Source organism: Phyllopteryx taeniolatus, chromosome 7, assembly GCF_024500385.1.
Source record: "Phyllopteryx taeniolatus isolate TA_2022b chromosome 7, UOR_Ptae_1.2, whole genome shotgun sequence".
Classification (NCBI taxonomy): domain Eukaryota; kingdom Metazoa; phylum Chordata; class Actinopteri; order Syngnathiformes; family Syngnathidae; genus Phyllopteryx; species Phyllopteryx taeniolatus.
The window spans coordinates 29,914,777-29,938,249 of record NC_084508.1 but is presented as its reverse complement, the minus strand read 5'-3'; the positions used below and the strand labels follow the sequence as shown (position 1 = coordinate 29,938,249).

Here is a 23,473-nt window from a genome sequence, read left to right as displayed (position 1 = left end):
TACCTGTCCCAGCTTTTTTGGAATGTGTTACAGCCAGAAAATTCAAAGTTAATGATTATTTGCTAAAAACAACAAAGTTGATCAATTTGAACATTAAATATCTTGTCTTTGTAGTTCATTCAATTAAATATAGGTTGAACATGATTTGCAAATCATTGTATTCTGTTTTTATTTATGTTTAACACAACGTCCCAACTTGATTGGAATTGGGGTTGTACACAACTGCGATATTTTTTACTTTTGTACTCCTTATATACGATTAAGTTATGTGCAAATGTTTATTTTCAGATGTTTTATTGATTAAAATATGTGATGACATTCAACATATTTTACATGGCATCAAAAATAAATATTTTAAAATGTTCAAAATGTACTCTTAGTTAATTGTATAATTATACTCCTTACTAAATAGATATTGGAACATTTACAGCGGCTGAAATAAGTATTTAACACGTCACCATTTTTTTCACTAAATATATTTCCAAAGGGGCGGCACGGTGGCCGAATAGTGAGAGCGCCAGCCTCACAGTTCTGAGGACCCGGGTTCAGTCCCCGGTCCCGCCTGTGTGGAGTTTGCATGTTTTCCCCGTGCCTGCGTGGGTTTTCTCCGGGCACTCCGGTTTCCTCCAACATCCCAAAAAACATCCGTGGTAGGTTAATAAACAACTCTAAATTGCCCGTGGGTGTGACTGTGAGTGTGAATGGTTGTTTGTTTGTATGTGCCCTGAGATCTGCTGGCGACCAGTTCAGGGTGTAGCCCGCCTCCTGCCCGATGACAGCTGGGATGGGCTCCGGTACGCCCGCGACCCTAGTGAGGAGAAGCGGCTCAGAAAATGGATGGATGGATATTTCCAAAGGTGCTATTGACATGAAAATGTCATCAGATGTTGGGAACAACCCAAGTAATCCATACATACAAAGAAAGTAGAACAAATAAGATCAGAAATTAAGTTATGTGTAATAATCTGAAATGACACAGGGAAAAACTATTGAACATGCCATTTGGTATTTATTTAATACTTTGTACAAATGCCTTTGTATGCAATCACGCCTCCTGTATGGAGAAACTAGTCGCATGCATTGCTCTGGTGTGATTTTGGCCCATTCCTCCACACAAGCAGTCTGCAAATCTTGAAGGTTCCATGGACTTCTTTTATGGACCTTGAGTTTCAGTTCTTTGCATAGATTTTTGATTGGATACAAGTCAGGTTATTATTTTTTTTTTTTTTGGAAACCAATTGAGAGTTTCCTTGGCAGTATGCTTTGGATCATTATCCTGATTAAATGTTCACCCTCGTTTCCTTTTCATCATTCATGTAGATGGCAGCAGATTTGCCCATTCATCCTTCCTTCAATAATGTGACGTTTACGAGTACCATTTGCTGAAAAGCAGCCCCACGCCATCATGTTCTGACCTCCGAACTTTACTGTTGGTATGGTGTTTTTAGGGTGATGTAGAGTGCCATTTCTCCTCCAAACGTGGTGTGCATTATGGCATCCAAACAGTTCAATTTTGCTCTCATCCGACCAGACTATATTCTCCCAGTATTTAACTGGCTTGTCCAAATGTTGTTCAGCAAACTTTAAACGAGCTATGACATGCTTTCTTTTCAGCATTGCAGTCTTGCGTGGTGAGCGTACATACAGGCCATGGTAGAAGAGTACATTACTCACTGTTTTTCTTGTGACAACAGTACCTGCTAATTCCAGGTCTTTTTTAAGTGCTCCACAGGTGGTCCTTGGCTCTTGGACAACTCTTCTGATTATTCTTTGCAATCCTCTGACTCCTCAGTCAGAAATCTTGCGAGGAGTACCTCATTGACGCAAATTCATGGTGGTATGATTGGCATTCCACTTACGTATTATGGCACCAAGCATGCTCACTGGAACGGTCAGAAGCTTAGATATGCACCTTTAACGAATGCCATCGTTATGTTTTGCAATAATTAGTTTGCGATGGTCTTGAGACAGCTCTTTGCTCTTACCCATCATGAGTTGTGCATTGACTCACAACTTGGCCATGAGACATTTTTGTAGGCCATCAATTAGGACTAAACCAGCTGATATTCATTTGCACTGAAATTGCTGTTTGATTATTGATAGATTTTAGGTGTTGTCTTGGGTTTCCATGACCCTTTTCACCTCCCTTTCTTCATGTGTTCAATACTTTTTCCCTGTGTCATTTCACATTTTTACACACAACTTAATTTCTGACCTTATTTTTCTACTTTGTTTGTACGTATGGATTACTTGGGTTGTTATATCTGGTGACATTTTCAGGTCAATAGCACCTTGAGAAGTATATTTTGTGAGAAAAAATGGTGACGTGTTAAATACCTATTTCAGCCGTTGTAAATCAATATCGAATCAAATTGCAAACCGAAAGAAGTGATATTGACTCAAATAACAACCCCAAGAATCCAAATCAAATTGAAGTGTAAGGTTCTTAACAATGCCCAGTCCTATGTTCTACAAATTCAAATATGTAATATTTGGGAAATGAATATTCTGAAGGATGATTAGTATCCCCCACATGATACCCTATCTATAGCTCACACGTAAAAAGCTTTTTATTCAGAGTACTGTATTAACAAATGTTATAATACAATTTCATATACAGTGTTCCCCCCTCCCCCCACACACACACAAACAACAATAGAAAAATAAACACTGTGTGATCATTCTAGTGGAATACATATATTTCCTGTATATATGTTGTTCATACAAACGTGTGTAACACTTTTCCTACAAATTTTTTTTTTAACTTGATATTATCACAGGAAACGCTGAAAACAAGAAGCTGTCAATCAAGTCACATGTTAAAATAAAAGGTCAGGATATATCAGCAAGAGATAATGTTTGTCTTAACTGTGAAATATAGGCTGCAAAACACTACAACAAAAATATAAAATATGCTGGTGTAAAAATATATATAAGAGCATTACATTGTTATTCAAGTTTGTGCATTTGTGTTCGAAACATAAATTATGGTGTTGCAAAGTTTGATTATACTGTACGAATGTATAAGTGTCAGTCTGTTTTTTGAAAAGAAGAATGTGAACAAGATAGTGATGAAATTCTAGTGTTGTACAAATTTCTATGAAGAATGAAAGTGCACTCTTGAGATTCATGATGACATTGAGAATGTCCCTCAAACATCCTTTGCACAGCTCCAAAATTGCTCTTAACCATCATCTGGAGTGTGTGGTAACAGTTTTCCATCTGTGCACCTGGCCTCCTGCCCACTTATTAGCTACATAATTTGGTTGTTTCGTATTCCATCGAGTTGGGCTGCTTGGCACTGAACGTCTGCAGCGCAGCCTGGATCCTGGCAACGTCTGTTGTGGATAGTTTGAGCCGATGCCGCAACAAACAAGAGAAGAGATCCAAAGGCTGCGCTCCGGGTGGGGAAAGCCTGTTTACCCGATCCCGGATCTCCAGCAGCTGCAGCAGGGCAGAGTCTTGTGATCCCTGAGTGTATGGATAGTCCAGCTGTAAAATTAAGTCCTGGATTGCGTCTGGGTCAAAGTGCATACTATAGCCATACACCTGTATGTTGTTTATTTTCATGGAGCCAAGATTTTGCCCTGGTTCCAAATATTCCAACGGTTCATAATATACAGTTCCATTTCCATTACTTGAAGGGCCCCTGATCCGACTCCGTAAGTAAAAGTGAACTGTTTCAAAAAAGCTTTTCCACTTGTTGCCCAAAGTCAAAGTCCAGTTATAACAGTCACGGGGAAGCTGTAATTTAGTCCTCTCCCAGTCAGGGTAGTTATTTTGGTCAGTAGGCATGATCCAACTCTCTGAGTGACTTCCCCCAAATGGATTTACATAGACTGACAGCACTGGGTCCAATGTGATGTTTTTGGTAAGGCAAATCTGAAGAGAAATCCCCAAAAGCATGTGGACATGGTTTGACTTGTATTTGTTACTTTTCAGAGTCAGCAGCATCCTCTTTCTCCATGATGGGTCAAACCAGTTATTTAGTCTGACATCATTGCTGACAAAGATCCCATGGATGTTGATGCGGTTGTCACGTTTTTGCAGTAGATAGCGTAACTCCAAATCCTGCAAGTCCGTCTCGAAGCCGATGTAATGGTCAATGGAGTCTGGAACTTCGTTGCGACACATGCCCTGACTAAGCATATAACCCTGGTTGCACGTGGCACAGCGGGAACGGTTCTCATAGGAACAGGAGCCACAGGAAGTGCCTTCCCCCACTGTGCAGGGAATCACACCCTGACAGGGAGGGTGCTCATAAGGGCAGGTGCAACTGCGGGTCTCTTCCAAGTATGAGCCAATGTGATTGTTTTCACTGCAGTACATTATGGAGAGGATGTAGTTCAACCAGTAGGTCACAGGTCTGAAACAGTATGTAAGAGAGATGTTTCAGTTTTCAGAAAGACATGGCCGAAAATAATTGACAAAATTATATGAAATATTGATACTGTTACTCTTGCACCCAGCTCATCAAGTCAGCAGCTGGCTTATCTCCAGCAAGACATAACAGCAATAGAACATTTCCATGTCCTAAATTACTGAGCAATGCTATTCTTATTGTGTACCATGCTTATATGAAATTGGTTGGCCCATCAATAATCATATCCAAAATATAAATATATATAAAATATAAAAATATTATTAAGTGTCCTGCACATCGATCTGTAATTTACATTGTGTTAACATTCTATTCATTAGCATAAATGTAATGTGTTTGCTGATGGTATGTTAAAAACCCATTCCGGTTCTTTTGTTTAATTATAAATTATGATTAAGTTTTCTGAGTTGGGACAAAATGCATTTTGAGTAGTTTAATATGTTTACTGCTTCATCAAATTTAGTGCTAATAAAAAGATAGAATGATGAAAAGTGTGTGTGTGTGTGTGTTCCATGTTTTATATACATAGTGGTACCTTGAGATACAAATTTTATTCGTTCTGTGACCATGCGCTTATCAAAAAAATTCAATAAATAAATAAAAATAAAACAATTCTATCCCAAAACATATTTCTCCATTAAAATGAAAGGAAATGCAATTCGTTCCAGTCCCCCAAAAGACACCACATTTTTTTTAAACATGTTTTAAAAAAAAGACGTGTCAGAATATTGTAAAATACAGTCATAAAAATAGAATAGAAGATAATGTAAATATATTAAGTGATTAACTGGTTTTATGAAGTGTCATCAATTCAAGTCTCACACATGCAAACAAAAACTGAAGTTTCATTTGCGTGGCTATACCTTTAAATGCTCCATCTCCCCCCCCTCTCTCTCTCTCTCTCTCTCTCTCTCTCTCACTCTCGCTCTCTTTCTCTCCTTACACTCGCTTTGAGATTTGTCTCAAAATTATTTACACAAATATATTTTTCAAATCCACAAATATATCCGTGATTTACACATTTTTCACATCCACAAATACAGTACAGTGTTCCCTCGCCACTTCGCGCTTCACGTTTTGCGGCTTCAATGCTTCGCGGGTTTTTCCAAAATATTCATCAAAAAATAAAAATGAAAAAATACAGCCATATCGGCAGCCATATTGCGGAAAGACGCGTTGTTTCATGTTGATGCGTGAGAGAGAAGGTTTCCCTGCATGCCAAACAAAGAGATGAGTTGATTCAGAGGCTTTGTAGATGCCTATACTGTACTGTACTGTACATGCCACGGGCACTCATACAAGGCGCGTGATTGGTTCCCGGCGCGATATCGACCAATGAGAGGGGATTTATCCCGTGAGCTGATTGATCACCTAGCATCTTCCCATGTTGTGACTTGCCAGTCTCGTCCACGCTGTTGACTGTCTCGCATACTGTATCTTAGTGTTGTGTTCGCGATAACTTTTTTTGTTTAAGCGATAACTTAAACTTAATTAGTTAAGCCCTTACAATGTCGCCTAAGCGCTGTGCCCCTGCAAAAGCTTCCTCTGGGGCGCCCAAGAGGAAGAAGAAGATGATGACCATCAGCGAAAAAGTGAAACTTTTAGATATGATCAAAGAGGGCAGAAGTTATGAATCTGTGGCATGCCATTATGGCGTGAATGAATCTACAGTGCGGTACATCAAGAAAGAGGAAGCAAACCTCCGCAAAACTGCTTCAATAACCTTCAATAAGGAAGCGTAACGTGTGGTAACTCCACGTAATAAGAGAATTGTGAAAATGGAAGCTGCATTGGCATTGTGGATTGCTGATTGCAGGGAAAAGACAGTGAGTTTGGACACTAATATGATCAGGATCAAGGCCAAAGCTCCCTACGACTAAATCTTGCCCGATGATGACAATGAAGAGGCTGAAGAAGGTGCTGATGAACCTGACGAACCTCAAGCCAGTACTCGCGCTGCCAGGAGTGATTCGCCTCCTCGAGGACGAGGCTTTTGAGCCAGCAAAGCAATCCTACTTCGCGTTTTTTTACCTTTAGCGGGGGGTTCTGGTCCCCATTAACTGTGAAAAACGAGGGATCTTTCAGATCCCCAAATATATCCACGATTTAAACATGTTTTTTAATGTTGTGTGTGCAATTAGTATGACTTATCATTTGTAAATATTCAATTCTGCTCGTGACTTGTTGAAGATGTGTTTGTGGATCAGCGGGCACCTGTATTTATTTTTGAGACAAACGTAACGCACAAGATATTTACACAAACAGAAGTCGACAATATTCACGCATGTGGGAAGGTCTTCCCTCCATCCGCTAGGCGGCAGTGTTGCTGTCTCCGTTGAGACCATAGACTATAAAATAGATGTTTGAGAGCTAGCCACTGTTATCTCGTTGGGCCGCCTCATGAACATGAAAAATTATTTAAACACTGTAATAATAAGCTGTTTTTAGTATCTTGCTGACAGATGAGGAAGGCGATTTCTTGTCCACCTTGTTCAGCCATGGTTGGTTTACCACGGATTTCAGCATGGTCGGACCAGACTGTTGGATTACCATAACAATGCCTTGCAGTGAAGTCATCAATGGAGACAGCAACACTGCTGCCTAGTGGATGAAAGGACGGCCTTCCCACGTGTGTGTCAACTTGTGTGTGTATGTGTGAATATCCTGAAAACTGCGTTACGTTTATCTAAAAAATAAATGTGCGTGCCCCATGATCCACAAATGCACCAACAATTCACAAGCAGAATTTAATATTTACAAATGATAAGTCATAATAAATGCACACACAACATTAAAAAAACACGTGTAAATCATGGATATATTTGTGGATCTGAAAAACACGTAAATCGCGGATATATTTGTGTAAATAATTTTGAGACAAATCTCTCCCCATACCGCCGCCCTCTCTACTTCTGCTGTGCAGGAAGGCTGTGTGTCTCAAGTCAGCAGTCCAAAAACCTTTGTTTTACGTCTTTTACAAAAAGACTCAACAGTTCGGCATTGTGTACAAACACTCAGTAACAACATTTGCACCCCACATTACATTCAGTTCTTCTCTGAATAATATTTTGGGTGCCGATCGGCACGATCGAACTGCTCAGTGATTCTTCCACAAATACTCGGGTCTGCTGCAGACTTATCTCCGTAATTTCTCTGGCGATCTCTTGTCCACAACTTTCAATTATTGTTAACACCCGGCTGGCGTTATTGTATTTTATTTTTGTATTATGTTAATTGTGAAGTCGCTGATGGTGTAGCGGCCTGACTCGCCTGACTTTGGTGCGGGCAGCGTGGGTTCAGTTCCCACTCAGTGACGGTGTGAATATGAGTGCGAATGGTTGTCTGTGTCTATATGTGCCCTGCGACTGACTGGCGACCAGGTCAGGGTGTAGTCCGCCTTTCGCCCGAAGTCAGCTGGTATAGGCTCCCGTGCCCCACGACGGCGGCACGGTGCCCGACTGGTTAGACCCTCTCCCTCACAGTTCTGAGGAATGGGGTTCGATATGCGGCCCCGCCTGTGTGGAGTTTGCTTGTTCTCCCCGTACCTGTGTGGGTTTTCTCCGGGCACTCTGGTTTCCTCCCACATCCCCAAAACATGCGTGGTAGGTTGATTGAAGACTCTAAATTGCCCGTAGGTGTGAATGTGAGTGTGAATGGTTGTTTGTTTATATGTGCCCTCCAATTGGCTGGCAACCAGTTCAGGGTTCCCGCCCGCGACCCTTGTGAGGATAAACGGCTCAGAAAATGGATGGATGGATGGTAATTGTTAGCCCGTGTTGCTGTGGTGTTTTTCCATCTAATGTTTGAAGGAGGCTGTGGTTGTTTCAAATACACAACTTATCATTCTCTTTGTTTTATAGTTACTTTTCAAGTAAACTCCAACTGGTAGTGGCAATGTACAGCTTGAGGTCTCTTTTTTGAAGAATATTTACTTATTATATCAGGCAAAGTGCTGCTTGTTGTCAAGTGAGTGGAGCCCCCTGCTGCCAAACAGCACTCGTTTCTCAAGTTTGGGCTTGTGAGTCAAAGCAAAAACACGGCCAATCAATGGCTCGTATCTCAAAAACTCGTAACTCGGGTCGCTCATATCTTGAGGCACCACTGTATATATATTCAATATTCATTGTGTATATTTTTGCAGGCGGCACGGTGGACGACTGGTTAGCACATCTGCCTCACAGCAGCTTGGAAAATGGATGGATGTATGTATGTATGTATGTATAACTGTATACATACACATACAGTACAGTATGTACATACATTTATTTGAGAAAAATTTGGATGCACGCTCTTTTTTTTAAATGAACTGTCAAGGTATCAGATCGGTACTCGCTATCGGCAAATCCTTCAAATCAAAGACCCGACTAGGGTGCAAAAAAATGTGATCGGGACATCCCTACTGTTTTATGACCTCTATCTCTCCCACCCCTTTTCTCCATGTAATTAGTCAAGGCCACTGTCTCCAGTCAGATTCCTCTTTTTTATATGCTCTTTTCCTGTCAAATCCAATATACAGCTGTAGGGTACATCGGACATACTGCATAAGAGATCATCATGTATGCAGTACAGTTGAACACTGAAATGTTAATTGTCAATCAGATAAGACTACAAAGGTCCAAGCCAAACATCAACTGATTCAAGATCCAAATCTTTCAGTATGGCCTCTTAAACACTGGCTACTATAAACTAGTATTATCACTGCTTTTGCCCAGCACTCTGTTCTGCGTGCAAAGGACCAGGGTACGTCTTAGCATCAGAGGTGACCAGTGTTTACCGTCCGAGACTCAGTGTCCACACCTTTTGGGTTGAAAGCAATTGTCTCCTTACTTCTAATTATGTTAAAAGAATGTGCACTTCGGACAAAGAAATGCTCTGCTTCGTCAAGTGCTGTCTGAAAAGCACAGGTGAATAAAGACTGGCTATCCTGTTATGCCTCTGATGCTCCAGTATGATGAGAATGTGGTACGAATCTGCGTCGTCGAAACCAACGGAGAATTTTTTTTCAGATACATATGACATACTTATACGTATTTTCTGATGTACCGAAACATAGGGTCACAATTTGTGACGGACAATGTTCGCCTGAGCCTTGACTCCAGGGCAGTTATAGCTGATAATAATAAAATGTAAAATTTTTCAAAGACACTGCATCAGAATGAGGTGCAAACGCACTCCGTGACAAGTAGGCTACACATTTTCCCAATTCACCAGTTTGGTCAGCAATCATTGCAGTTCTGTGAATTATTTTCCATTAGAATTTGCACTAGTATTTCAGTCATAATTCAATTTGAAGTTAACTAGGTTTCACTACTTGCAATACAGAAATAATAATGTATTAAATACATTTATAGGTTATAAAAGGAAGAATAAGATTTAAATTAAATGCCAGAAAACTTCCTGTTCCATAATTTGGCAGATAAAGGGCATACCCTTGCTATGTGGAACATTTTCTACGAGTGAGCGAGTTGTTCTTGGAGAAGGATCAAACAAAATGGAAGACAAAATTTACAGTGGGAGTATGTGTCATGGTCTGTGTTTTGGTTTGGGTTGTGGTTAGTTTTGTTTCATGTTTTCCTGTGTCCCATGTTGTTCATGTCGTGTGCTCATTTATTTATTGTGTCCACCTGTTCTCATCAACCTTCTACCTTGTGTCAACCAATCAGCTCCTTCATGTCATGTTTTGTTTCCAGTTTTAGGTTCATTCAAGTGTTTCTTTGTTACTTTGGTTATCAGTTGTGGGACATTGTTTAGTTAGCTTTTTCCATGTTCCTTGTTTGCCTTTTTTGGGAATTAAATATTTTTTTGAGACTCCTGCACTCCTGCCTTGCCTCCCTGCTTCCCTGCACTTGTGTCCTTCACGTTTTTGCCTTTTCTTTCTTGCCTTCAAAAACCAATCGTGACAGAATGAACCGACGAGAGCAGGACCAAGCGGGAAGAACAGGGCGTCACCCTGGACGACAGCAGTCTGCCTCCTAGCGCCCTCAGCTTGCCAACCATACCTATCCTCCTCCAGGAACCCCTATCGTTCCATCTTCTCTGTCCTTTTCACCTGTGTGCCCCACTTTTCCTTGTTATTCACCATGCACTACCATTTTACGTCCACGTTTTTGTCAGGTTGGCTCACCCCTGACTCTGATTAGCTCTTGGAGAATCAGTAGCCTCCCTGTCCTGTAAATGTTTACGTTATTTTCAATACAAATATGAAAACATAATTGTTTGTGTGGTATTAGTTTCAAAACCCAGACTTGGTTTATTCTTGTGTTTTAGATGATCAGACAACATTTTATGAACAATTTATCGAGAAATTCCAAAGGGTTCACATACTTCTTCCTCCCACTGTATACTAGTTAGAAATATAACCAATATGAAAATCATCAAGCCATCTATTGATCAAAACCTAGCAATTTATTGTTGTTGCAACTGAGCAAAGATGGAAAATCTTTCAGAGTCATTGCATAAACATTGGCCATAGCCGATACAACCATTTGGAATGTCCTAAAGAAAAAAGGAATCACCAGTGTACGACGTAACAGATGTTGAGCAAGCAAAAAAAGGATTTGCAACTAAATATTAAGCAGTGCTTCCCCTCTATAAGATTTACTTGGGTAGCCACCCAAGTAAATTGACAGCCACCCAGGAAGATGAAACTGCAACTCCCCCGCAAAACAAACAAACAAACAAAAAAAAGAAATGCTCCACTGTCTGTCTGCCTCACAGCTCTGCACCATGGTTAGCCAGGCTAGCTAGCTAGCTAGCGTCACTTGTCGCCAGATTATTATGTCAAATTCTCTTGAACGGCCAGCTGCGTAGCTCTGCACTGTGATTACCCAGGCTAGCTAGCTAGCTAGCGTCACTAAATTACTAATCATCGCCTCCATCGCGGCTTCGTCGCTGGCACAAGACGGCAGTGCAGAATATATATATATATATATATATATATATATATATTAAGTTTTTTTTTATTTTATTCTTTTTCTGCGTACACCAGCTTTTTCCCACTTTCCAAAAATGTGCATGTTAAGTGATTAATCTGAATTGTCCGTAATTATGAACATGTTTGTGAATGGTTGCTTGTCTGTATTGGATGTGCCCGGCATTTGACTGGCAACCAGTCCAGGATGTTCCCCGCCTATCGCCCAAAATCAGCTGGGATAATAGGCTCCAGGGCACTTGTGACTCTAATGAGGATTAGTGGAATAAAAAAAATTATTGATGAATGGTTAGAAAAAAGCTAGGGGTGGGACTTTAACACATGAATCACGATTAATTAATTACAAACAAATTAATTCTAACAAAATTTTAATCGGATTTTGTGTCCCAATCAACGTGGTACCTTTGTCAGTGCACAATTTGCACATAAAGTAGGTTAAGGCCCAATCAATCGTATGTATTTTTCGAATTATTTCATGAATATTTACTGCTCCAAATAACACTGATGTTAAATATTGAGTTGTTAAAATAAAATATTTAATCTGTGTCATTACCCACAACCTAAAATGCAGATGTGACATGAATTTTCTGGAGAAGAAAATGCACTATTTATATGGAAACAAAACAAACAAACAAAAATCCCTGGCAACCTGAAGTGACACAAGGGTACCGTGCAGTCAAACACAACCTCAGCTACAACAGTGCTGACTGTGCCCATAGACATAATCAAAAGATACTACCAGATTAAAAAAACAAAACAACAAAACAAAGACTATAGGCAGAACAAAGGCAGAGAAGTGGTAAAATATGTCCTTACTCCAAAAGCAGTGTTATACTGCAATTACTCTGTGGTAGATCATACTGTATTGCATTACATCTTGACTGATTGTGCAATTACTAAGTTGTGAGTATGTGGCACTTTTTTGTTTACTTTAAATATGAATTAATGTAATGAAGTATTTATGCAGCCAAAGTAACAGCACTTTATATGCAACAATGTTGCATACTAAAGAATATGCTCATTAGTCATAAAGCATTTTAAGTGAGACTGTTTCTAGATCACATATTTAGTAAAAAAATTGACATATGATATAACGATATAATAATAATAATAATAATAATAGGCCCAAAGATAGCTGGGATAGCCTCCAGCAAGCCCGCGACCCCAGTGAGAATAAGCGGTACAGAAAATGGATGGATGGATGGATGGATAATAATAGGCGGCGCGGTTCACGACTGGTTAGCACAGGCGCCTCACCGTTCTGAGGACCAGGGTTGAAATCCCGGCCTTGCCTGTGTGGAGTTTGCATGTTCTCCCCGTGCCTGTATGGGTTTTCTCCGGGTACTCCGGTTTCCTCCCACATCACAAAAACATGCATGGTAGGTTATTTCAAGACTCTAAATTGCCCGTAGGTGTGAATGTGAGTGCAAATGGTTGTTTGTTGCTATGTGCCATGCGATTGGCTGGTGACCAGTTTGGGGTGTACCCTGCCTCTCGCCCGAAGATAGCTGGCATAGGCTCCAGCATACCCGCGAACCAAGTGAGGATAAGCGGTGTAGAAAATGGATGGATGGATAGATAATAATAATAATAATAATAATATAATAACAACAATAATATTCGGCAGCACGGTGGACAACTGTTTAGCACATCTGCCTCACAGTTCTTTGGACCAGGTTCCACTCTGGCCTCCCGTGTGGAGTTTGCATGTTCTCCCCGTGCCTGTGTGGTTTTTCTCCGGTTTCCTTCCACATCCCAAAAACATGCAGGGTAGATTATTTCAAGACTCTAAATTGCCCGTAGGTGTGAATGTGAGTGCAAATGGTTGTTTGTTGATATGTGCCCTGCAATTGGCTGGCGGCCAGTTCAGGGTGTACCTCGCCTCTCGCCCGAAAATAGCTGGTTACGTCCCACCCCAGGGCTCCAGCACGTCCGTGACCCGCGTGAGGAAAACCGGTACAGAAAATGGATGGATGGATAATAATAATTATTCATTTCACTTATATTGTGCTTTTCAAGGCACTCAGAGTGCATGCATTATTCATTCAATCCACAGTTACACCCTGGGTGTCGTAAGCGACTAGTGTAGCCACAGCTGCCCTGTAGGGGGCAGTCTGATGATAGCGTGGCTGCCATTCTGCACCTACAGCCCTTCTGACCACCACCAAACATCGAACCACATTTATTCATATAACACTGCTGTGAGCGCCCCATCCCTCAGGGGTCGGGCCTGTGGGGCCATGGCCCCGAGATATCATGGTGGGCATCCCTTATTTTAATTTCTTAGAAGTGGCAATTCTCGATGGGAGGCAAATTTCATTTGAAAAAAAAACAACTACCTGATGGAAGTCTTGATAAGCCTGGTTTTGTGCAAAAAGGAGTTTTCATACCACCGAAACACTTCACATTTCAACTGCCGTGCAGAAACCATTTTAAGGCAATAGTCTTCTAATATAAATTGTCCTAAAATAGCACTTTCACTTTAGGTCTAATTGGAGATTTTCTCTTAGGTTTTCTAGTGTTTTGTATTGAAATGCAATTAAATGGGCGGCACGGTTTTGCATGTTCTCCCCGTGCCTGCGTGGGTTTTCTCCGGGCCTCCAGTTTCCTCCAACATCCCAAAAACATGCATTAATTGGTGACTCTAAATTGCCCGTAGGTGTGACTGTGAGTGCTAATGGTTGTTTGTTTGTATGTGCCCTGCGATTGGCTGGCAACCAGTTCAGGGTTTACCCCGCCACCTGCCCGATGACAGCTGGGATAGGTTCCAGCACGCCCGCGACCCTAGTGAGGAGAAGCGGCTCAGAAAATGGATGGATGCAATTAAATGTATTCTTCCAGAGTTAACAATATTCCTGTCTTTGTCAATTATTTGATTCTGTCATCTACTAAAATCTATTTAAATGAAACTATGCTGCTTTTTAGGTCAAATTTTGTTATATGATTGAAAGACGATTATTCGAGATTGATTAATTACAAAGCCTCTAATTAATTAGATTATTTTTTTTAATCGAGTGCCACATATCAAAAAAGCGTTGTCTAATTACTATAACTGAAAAGTGTGAAAAACTTTAACTCTAGTATCAAGAAAACCAAATAAATAAGCATGTAGAAAGAAAATTCAGGATGCCACATTTTTGCCTTTTCGTTGCCATGAATCTATGCCATTCTGATCAAGCCAGTTAAGAGTTGTTGAAATGGCTTTTCTCATTGTTTTTTTTATTATTATTTTTTTGATTTGTTAGAATATTAATCAACACAAAAAAATGTATCAGTCTGATCATGTTGTCAGTCAATGTGCTAAGTTTTGACGTTGACTGTCTCCTTTGAAACCCATCTGTTTGTCATGCACATCTCATTGCTGTCATGGCTGTGCACAGCAGGTGAGAGGAAGCTGTTCTGCCATCCGGATGCACAGTGTCAGCAGGACATGTAAACTGTTATGGAGACACAGTGTGAACGACAGGCAAAGGAGAAGCTCGGTCCCCATGCTGCTATCTATTCATCTCTTACAGCTATTTTCACAGTGATCACTATAATTTAAATTCATGGAAAACCATTACAAAGTGTGAATAAAAAAACAATCATTTGTTTCATAAAATAAAGCAAAACAATGTAACTGCGAAATGAATGAGAAAAGTCACTTCAACAACTTTACCTGGTGGTTCAAGATGGTAGAGACTCATGGCAACAAATGTGGAGGGAGGGACAAAACAATGTTTTATTGGTTTTATAGCTACGTACAATATCTAATCTAATAATATTCAAAAGTCAAAATAATGAATTGGAGATAGCAAAAATAAGCTATTTTCTCTTTGGTTGAAAATTGATTGATAAATAAAAGATAGCATGTGTGCACATACATAATAATATATAATAATAATATAATAATATAATTATAAATGAACATTCAATTCACGAGCAACAACTCTGGTGGACATTCCTGCAGTCAGCATGCCAATTGCATACTTCCTCAGACATCTGTGGCATTGTGCTGTGTGATAAAACTGCACATTTCAGAGTGGCCTTTTATTGTGTCCAGCCTATGGCACACCTGCGCAATAATCATGCTGTCTAATCAGCATCTTGATATGCCACACCTGTGAGGTGGGATGGATTATCTCGACAAAGGAGAAATACTCACCAACACAGATTTAGACAGATTTGTATGGAGAAAAAGTTTTAGATCTTCGGGTCCAGCTCACGAAAAATTGGAGCAAAACCAAAAGAGTTGCATTTATATTTTTGTTCAGTGTATATGCGTCCAATAATCACAACAGCTCAATAATAACAACAATTTAAAGGCAGCTTAGCACTGCTTGAATAAAACACTAAAAACATCGGCTTTTCCAATTCACAAGCTTCAACACAGGCGGGGCTGGGATTTGAACCCCGGTCCTCAGAACTGTGAGGCAGATGTGCTAACCAGTCGTCCACAGTGCCGGCCCCCTAGTTACCATTTAGCAGAATTACTCAAATTAAGAGTTAAATTGATTTCCACTCATTTTCTTTGGTCTTTTTTGAAAATACACATGCATACTTTTGAAGTGTTCCGATTTCCCAGTATTTTGACACAAGCAGTTTTCATATGTTCCACTGTTACGGTTAAGTTGAAAATGTTCCAGAGAAGAAAATGTGTGCATTAAGTTCACTCGGGGCCATATCATGTTGGAATTTAGGTCATCATACATACCTGTATATATTTTCAGTTAATTTAATTAGACTTTACACCGACCTTTTTTGATCGGGCTGATCGGTATCGCCTGATATTTAGCATTTTATGCTGATCGGCTTTAATGTCATAATTCGCCGATCTGATCAATGACATCAAAGACATTTACTCCACGTCACCGCGTGCACAGTATATTTGAATCCAAAAGCAAGTTTATTTTTAGCCTAGTCGCGTGTCTTTTGACGTAATGCTGTAAATATCTGACGGCCAAAGAAGTTATTTAAAAAAAAAAAAAAAAAAACCTCGGCAGTCTGGGACAGACAACACGTCGGAGACAGGCAACACGTAATGCCCAGATCAGACTATAAGACAAATTTGCTCTTTCACGATTTCAGACTACTGCAATAAAATCTTGTATTCCGCATCCCATTTTTTACGATAATTGGGCTTTATCTTGTCAACTCAAATGCGACCGGATACACTCATTACCGTGGCGACGACAACAAGAGTGGAGCGAGCCGACGCTATTATCAGGACAAAATGGGGAAAAATGTGTGTTGGTGGTCACTGGTGCTAAGGACAGGAGAAGACGTTCGTTTAAGGCTTGCTTGAGGTATGTTCACGTACTTTTAATACGATACGGCTCACAAGCAGGCAATAAAATGTTATGTAGCCTAGCAAGCTAGCGGTAGCACGAACGGTTGGACATAAACATGCCGCCGTTCTGTCGAATCATGCTCTAAAGTTTCGGTGTGGGTGAAGTAATTTAATTAAAAATAAAGTAATTTCATTACAGTAAGTTAGCACCCATTATTTCTGTCATCTAGTGTTGGTTTGACCTGACTGATTAGAATACACGATCTGACTAGAGCAGTGATTTCCAACCTTTATGGAGCCAAGGAACATATTTTACAATTGAAAAATCTCATGGAACACCAACAAACAAAAATGTCACAAGAAGTGGAAACATTAATTACTGTATTTCTTTCCTAGCATCTAATAGAAGACCATTCATTTGTGCTGTCTGTCACTATGCCTCACTGGCATAAATAGAGGAACAAAGATACATTCATCCATCCATCCTTCCATTTTCAACACCGCTTATCCTGGTTAGGGTCGCGGGACGCTGGAGGCTATCCCAGCTGACTTCGGGCGAAAGGCAGACTACACCCTGAACTGGTCGCCAGTCAGTCGCAGGGCACATATAGACACGGACAACCATTCGCACTCACATTCACACCGTCACTGAGTGGGAACTGAACCCACGCTGCCTGCACCAAAGTCAGGCGAGTGTACCACTACACCATCAGTAACCAAAGATACATTATTTATTATAAATATAATTGTTGAGCAATTAAGTACACAAGTATATACAGTAAATGAACAGGTCATTTAAATAGACACATTCCTCCATCTTGTGATCGGATCGGTGATCGGTTATCGTTTTTTTAAACTCGCTGATCGGTGATCGGCCCCAAAAATCCTGATCGTGTAAAGCCTAAATTTAATACTTCATATTAAAAATATTAGTGTCGTTTGGAGTTCTTCTGGTGGTGTGTGTTTGTTTTGGCTAAGACGCAAGTGTCCCTGACAAAATCAAAATGTTCCTGACAAAATATTCAGAATGTTTCTGAGAGGTTGGCATCTCTGGTTGAGTAATTGCAGTCATGAACATAAACAGCATCCACTGTAGATCACTAGCTGCATAGCAACGTTAGTTTATGTTTTAATACCAATAATCATTAAATAAATGTTTATGTTGGTAACAACATTTTGAAGGTCTGAAATGATGGAGGCGAGTGGAAAAACAGCCTGAGGAGCCAACTGTACCTGCTAAAAATCACAGTGAATGATTTGGTTTATTACATAAAAAAGAAAAGTGACAAAAATGAGTGAACTTCCTTTGCCTCTGCATGTATTTGTTTTAAATCACAGGCAATGATATGTATTGGTTAAATAGGTCGTAAAATTTATTTTTTTTGGGCAAGAATACGTTCTACAGCGACTGAAATAAGTATTTAACACGTCACCATTTTTCTCACTAAATTGACCTGAAAATTTCACCAGATGTTGGGAACAACCGTAGTAATCCATACATACAAAGAAAGTAGAACAAATAAGCTCAGAAATTAAGTTGTATATAAAACTGAAATGACACAGGGAAAAAGTACTGAATGAAGAGGGAGATGCAAGTAGGCATGGAAACCCAAGACAACACCTAAAATCTATTAATAATCAAACAACAATCCACCCCCTTGTCAGTGCAAGTGAATATCAGATGGTTCAGTCCTAATTCATGGCCTACAAAAGGGTGTCATTGCTAAGGTGTGAGTTAAGGCATATCTCATGATGGGTAGAGCTGAGAGCTGTCTCAAGACGATCACAAGCTAATTGTTGCAAAACATAACGATGACATTGGTTACAGGCGCATATGTAAGCTTCTGAACGTTCCAGTGAGCACGGTTGGGGCCATAATACGTAAGTGGAAAGCCCATCATACCACCATAAATTTGCCTCGACCAGGTGCTCCTCACAAGATTTCTGACAGAGTGCAAAGAATAATCATAGGAGTTGTCCAACAGCCAAGGAGCACCTGTGGAGAGCTTCAAAAAGAGCTGGAATTAGCACATACTGTTGTCACAAGGAAAACAGTGAGTAATGTACTCCGCTGCCATGGCCTGTATACACGCTCACTACGCAAGACTCCATCCATCCATCCATCGATTTTCTGAGCCGCTTCTCCTCACTAGGGTCGCGGGCGTGCTGGAGCCTATCCCAGCTGTCATCGGGCAGGAGGCGGGGTACACCCTGAACTGGTTGCCAGCCAATCGCAGGGCACATAGAAACAAACAACCATTCGCACTCACAGTCATGCCTACGGGCAATTTTAGAGTCTCCAATTCATGCATGTTTTTGGGATGTGGGAGGAAACCGGAGTGCCCAGAGAAAACCCACGCAGGCACGGGGAGAACATGCAAACTCCACACAGGAGGGGCCGGGGATTGAACACAGGTCCTCAGAACTGTGAGGCTGACGCTCTAACCAGTCGGGCCACCGTGCCGCCTACGCAAGACCCCATTGCTGAAAAAGGAAAAAGCATGTCAAAGCTTGTTTAAAGTTTGTTAAATATATTTGGACAAGCCAGTTAAATACTGGGAGAATATATTCTGGTCTGATGAGAGCAAGATTTAACTGTTTGGATGCCATAATGCACACCACGTTTGGAGGAGAAATGGCACTCCACATCACCCTAAAAACACCATACCAACAGTGAAGTTTGGAGGTGGGAACATGATGGTGTATGGCTGCTTTGCATCAAATGGTACTGGTAAACTTCACATTATTGAAGGAAGGATGAATGGGCAAATGTACCAGACATTCTTGACAAAAATCTGCTGCCATCTACAAGGATGATGAAAATTAAACAAGGGTGGATATTTCAGCAGGATAATGATGTAAAACATACTGCCAAGAAAACTCTCAATTGGTCTCAAAGAAAGAATAGAATGGCCCAGCCAATCACCTGTCTTGAATCCAATCAAAAATCTATGCAAAGAAATGAAACTCATGGTCCATAAAAGAAGCTCATGGAACCTTCAAGATTTGAAGACTGCTTGTGTGGAGGAATGGGCCAAAATCACACCAGAGCAATGCATGTAACTAGTTTCTCCATACAGGAGGCGTCTTGAAGCTGTCATTGCAAGCAAAGGCTTTTGGACAAAGTATTAAATTAATACCAGTTGGCGTGTTCAATACTTTTTCCCTGTGTCATTTCACATTCTTACACACAATTTAATTTCTCGGCTTATTTGTTGTACTTTCTTTGTATGTATGGATTACTTGTTCCCAACATGTAATGAACTTTTCATGTCAATAGCACCTTTGGAAATATATTTCATGAGAAGAAATGGTGACGTGTTAAATACTTATTTCAGCCGCTGTATGTGCCCCCACAAGTGTAAGCACAATATTTTGATTAAAATTGTGTTTGTGGAATAGGAATTAAACATAAACTACAAATTTTTCATCCATCTCAGGGGGCCCATCATGTTGGGCAATACGGCCCTCTGCTATCGACCGAAATTAACGTCATAACTGTTCTGACGCTTGCATTGCGAACGTCACGTGATCAAACCCTAAAAAGAGGTTAGCTGATTTTCCGTTTATGCTGTGAAAACGTTAATAACTATGGGTTCATGATGTAATGATTTGAAGAAAATTAGCTCGTTTTGGGTTCACACCATCTTGTCATCAACCCGTGGTTATTCTACGTAACGCAGGATACACGGAAAGTCCGCTAACCTGTTTTCCGGGTTTGGTCATGTAATGTTGAATGGCAATATTAATCAGAATGGGGGAACTTACAACATATTCTTGCAAAACAAAAAACATTTTTTGCTCCTCTTTATAAATACTGCAAACTTTGATTTTACAGGAGCATAGTCTTAATTTCCTCATAGTAAGGCAGGCTGTCTAAAACTGCAGCCAAATCATCAGGTGTGAGACTATAGCCAACATCAGTGGCACCTTGAATATCAAAGGCCTAATACAGTATATTGTGTGCATGCTTAGCATAATGCCGAGTTCAGGCGATTGCAAAACTGCTGTGCACAGAGCAGGCAGAAGAAACTAAATGAACTGTGCCATTTTCAGATTGCTTGAAAGGACATGTGATGTGGCTGCAGGCTTTAGAATTTTTGCTTATTACTTCATATAGTGGTGCATGCTGGCACAGACACACACACACTTCATGTCAACAGCAAGGTCAGCAGGAATCCTTCAACAATACCAGAGTGTCTCACCTCTCTCTCAGCATAATGATTTTGGGTTTGCTGCGGCACCTCTTGCTGAGGGTGAAGAGCTTGTTGATGATGCGCCCAGATTTGCTCAGAAGCTGTTGGGTGTTGAGCTCCAGCTGTTTGTAGCGTTGATGAATTGCTGGCTTTATTTTCCACAAGTACTCGATGGCAGATGCGTTCAAAGCGTACGATGTGGGAAGCCTTCGAACAAAGTTCTGGAACTCATCTGGAAGGCAGGCAGATAAATGTGAACACTCTTTTTTATGTCCACACATAAGCCTTCTCCACTTCACTCTAACTATATTTGGCTAATTTAATCGGACTAAATGAGAAAATCCCTTCACGCAGGCCACACGGGCAGCTCTTGGGCTAACTGGAAGTGATATTGTTTGATGAATATGATAATGAAAAGCTGCAGAGCTAAATAAGGGCTTGGTTTTTTTTTTCTTCCTTTATGAACTGCCAAAAGCTCTCTTCCAGAGCTTATTTCATTTTGGAGAGAAAATAGATTTGACATAGAGCACAAGGGATAGGGACTTACAGGCTATCTGAGCAACTATCAAATAAAAACAGTTTAACATAAACAGATTAATTTCCATGGTAGTCAACAACAATTTATTTATTCTCACGGATCAGAAACTCAGACGATGAAATGACTGCTTTAGAGGCCATCAATCCGTCAAACTATCTTAATGAGGCAAGATTTGATTAATAATGTAATGAAAGGGTTTCTCAAGTGATAACTCCAGTTGAATATCACTGTAGATATTTGTAAAATTCAAAGTCGGCATTCATATGAAAATATGCATATTAAAGGTGGCGATTTTGTTTTACTAACTTTGAAATATTTAGTGAGACCACAAAATTTTCATCTGAAAATCCATATTAGAAATTTACAAATAATGTCTAAAATAGCCATTGTATTGTCATTACATTGGCATATGCAGTGAAACCTCCATTGTGACACGATGTCAACCTCTCATTTACTCAGATTTAGACAAAACATTTGGGTGGATGGTGGGTATTCACATCTCTTGGCTTGACTCCTGCTGCCTTATAATAACATATCATCTCACAGGTTCTTACAGGTTTTTCAACAACACTAAAAAGAATCTCACAGCACCACTCGTCAGTAGCACTGCCTCGCTCATTTCCCACATCCTGTCCTATCCTGCCCTTTTCTGTCCTCCCAAATCTAGTCCTCTTGGTTAGCTATTGCATGGCTTCACCGAGTGTCTCCCCTGTTTCACAGCAATACTGTTCCAGAACAAACGGTAGACCGATCTACATTTCTGCAAGGCCATGAAATTGAACAGGACACGTTAGTAAAAAAAAAAAAAAAAAAGAAAAAGCCACCACAGAAACAATGAACTACATTTACTTATATTTTTTTATATATTTTTATATTATATTTTATAAAAAAATAAATAAAAAAAAAAAAAAAACGACACCCAGTTTGGTTATTTGTAATGTGGTCACATTTTGTCAATTCTTAAATTTGTCGCATTATATATATCTTTAAGTCTTTAATTTGTCTTTTGTAGGCAGCAGATTAGTCGAATTAACTATACAGGATATTTAACATTCTTATGTGTAAGTATGAAAATAATTTAGCCACTGTTAAACAGTTTCAATGCGGCGGTTGTAATTTACTGTACATATAAGCTAATGCCAATTATTACAACAGTTATGAAATCAAAAAGTCTGAAGATTTTGTGTGTGGCAATGAAATAGTTTTTATTCTGACAATTTGCGTTCTAATAATAATTGACCTGTGAATTATTTTAAGTACCGACTTGGGATAAGCTGACGTCAAAACTAATAAAGAAGAAGAAGAAAACATTCTCGCCGTCTGTGGACTCAGAAAGCTTAAAACGTTACAGTGAATGTTCGAAATATTGCCAGTAAAGTTATTTTAATAGGATTTGTTGACACAAGGAATATACATAGTGTGATTAGACATGTCCATTCTACTTTCATTTAATAAATGCCTCATGAGGGGCTGCCTCAGTGGTCTAAGTGCCATGTTTGACAGAATTTCAATCCAGCCAGGGACCACTGTGCCTTTTCTTTCCCTCACATTTTATTTGACTTTTTACTTGCTCCACTACCAACTGCCACACACAATACAACTCTGGAGTTGCCCACGGTGAGAGGCGCCGAGCAGGTGTGGGTATACTTATTGCTCCCCGGCTCGGCGCCTGTACATTGCGGTTCACCCCGGTGGACGAGAGGGTAGCCTCCCTCCGCCTTCGGGTGGGGGGGACGGGTCCTGACTGTTGTTTGTGCCTATGCACTAAACACCAGTTCAGAGGACCCACCCTTTTTGGAGTCCTTGGAGGGGGTGCTGGAGAGCGCTCCCGCTGGGGACTCCATCGTTCTGCTGGGGGACTTCAATGCTCACGTGGGCAATGACAGTGAGACCTGGAAGGGCGTGATTGGGAAGAACGGCCCCCCCGATCAGAACCCGAGCGATGTTCTGTTATTGGACTTCTGTGCTCGTCACGGATTGTCCATAACGAACACCATGTTCAAGCATAAGGGTGTTCACATGTGCACTTGGCACCAGGACACCCTAGGTCGCAGTTCGATGATCGACTTTGTGGTCGTGTCTTGTACACTCGGGTAAAGAGAGGGGCGGAGCTGTCATCTGATCACCACCTGGTGGTGAGTTGGCTCCGAAGGTGGGG

General features: G+C 40.5%; 1 protein-coding gene across 3 annotated transcripts in view; it reads right to left on the bottom strand.

Moving 5' to 3' along the window:
* Positions 1–251: 251 nt before the first annotated feature.
* Positions 252–23,473, bottom strand: part of LOC133481277 (BMP/retinoic acid-inducible neural-specific protein 3-like) — a 90,141-nt gene continuing 66,919 nt past the window's right edge. For all 3 annotated transcript variants that reach the window (XM_061780440.1, XM_061780442.1, XM_061780441.1), the window contains 2 exons: positions 20,787–21,009; positions 252–4,366 (listed from right to left, as the gene is read on the bottom strand). In XM_061780440.1, coding sequence (XP_061636424.1) covers positions 3,250–4,366; positions 20,787–21,009 — 1,340 coding nt within the window. In that variant the 3' untranslated portion in view covers positions 252–3,249. The remainder of the gene's footprint in view (positions 4,367–20,786; positions 21,010–23,473) is intronic.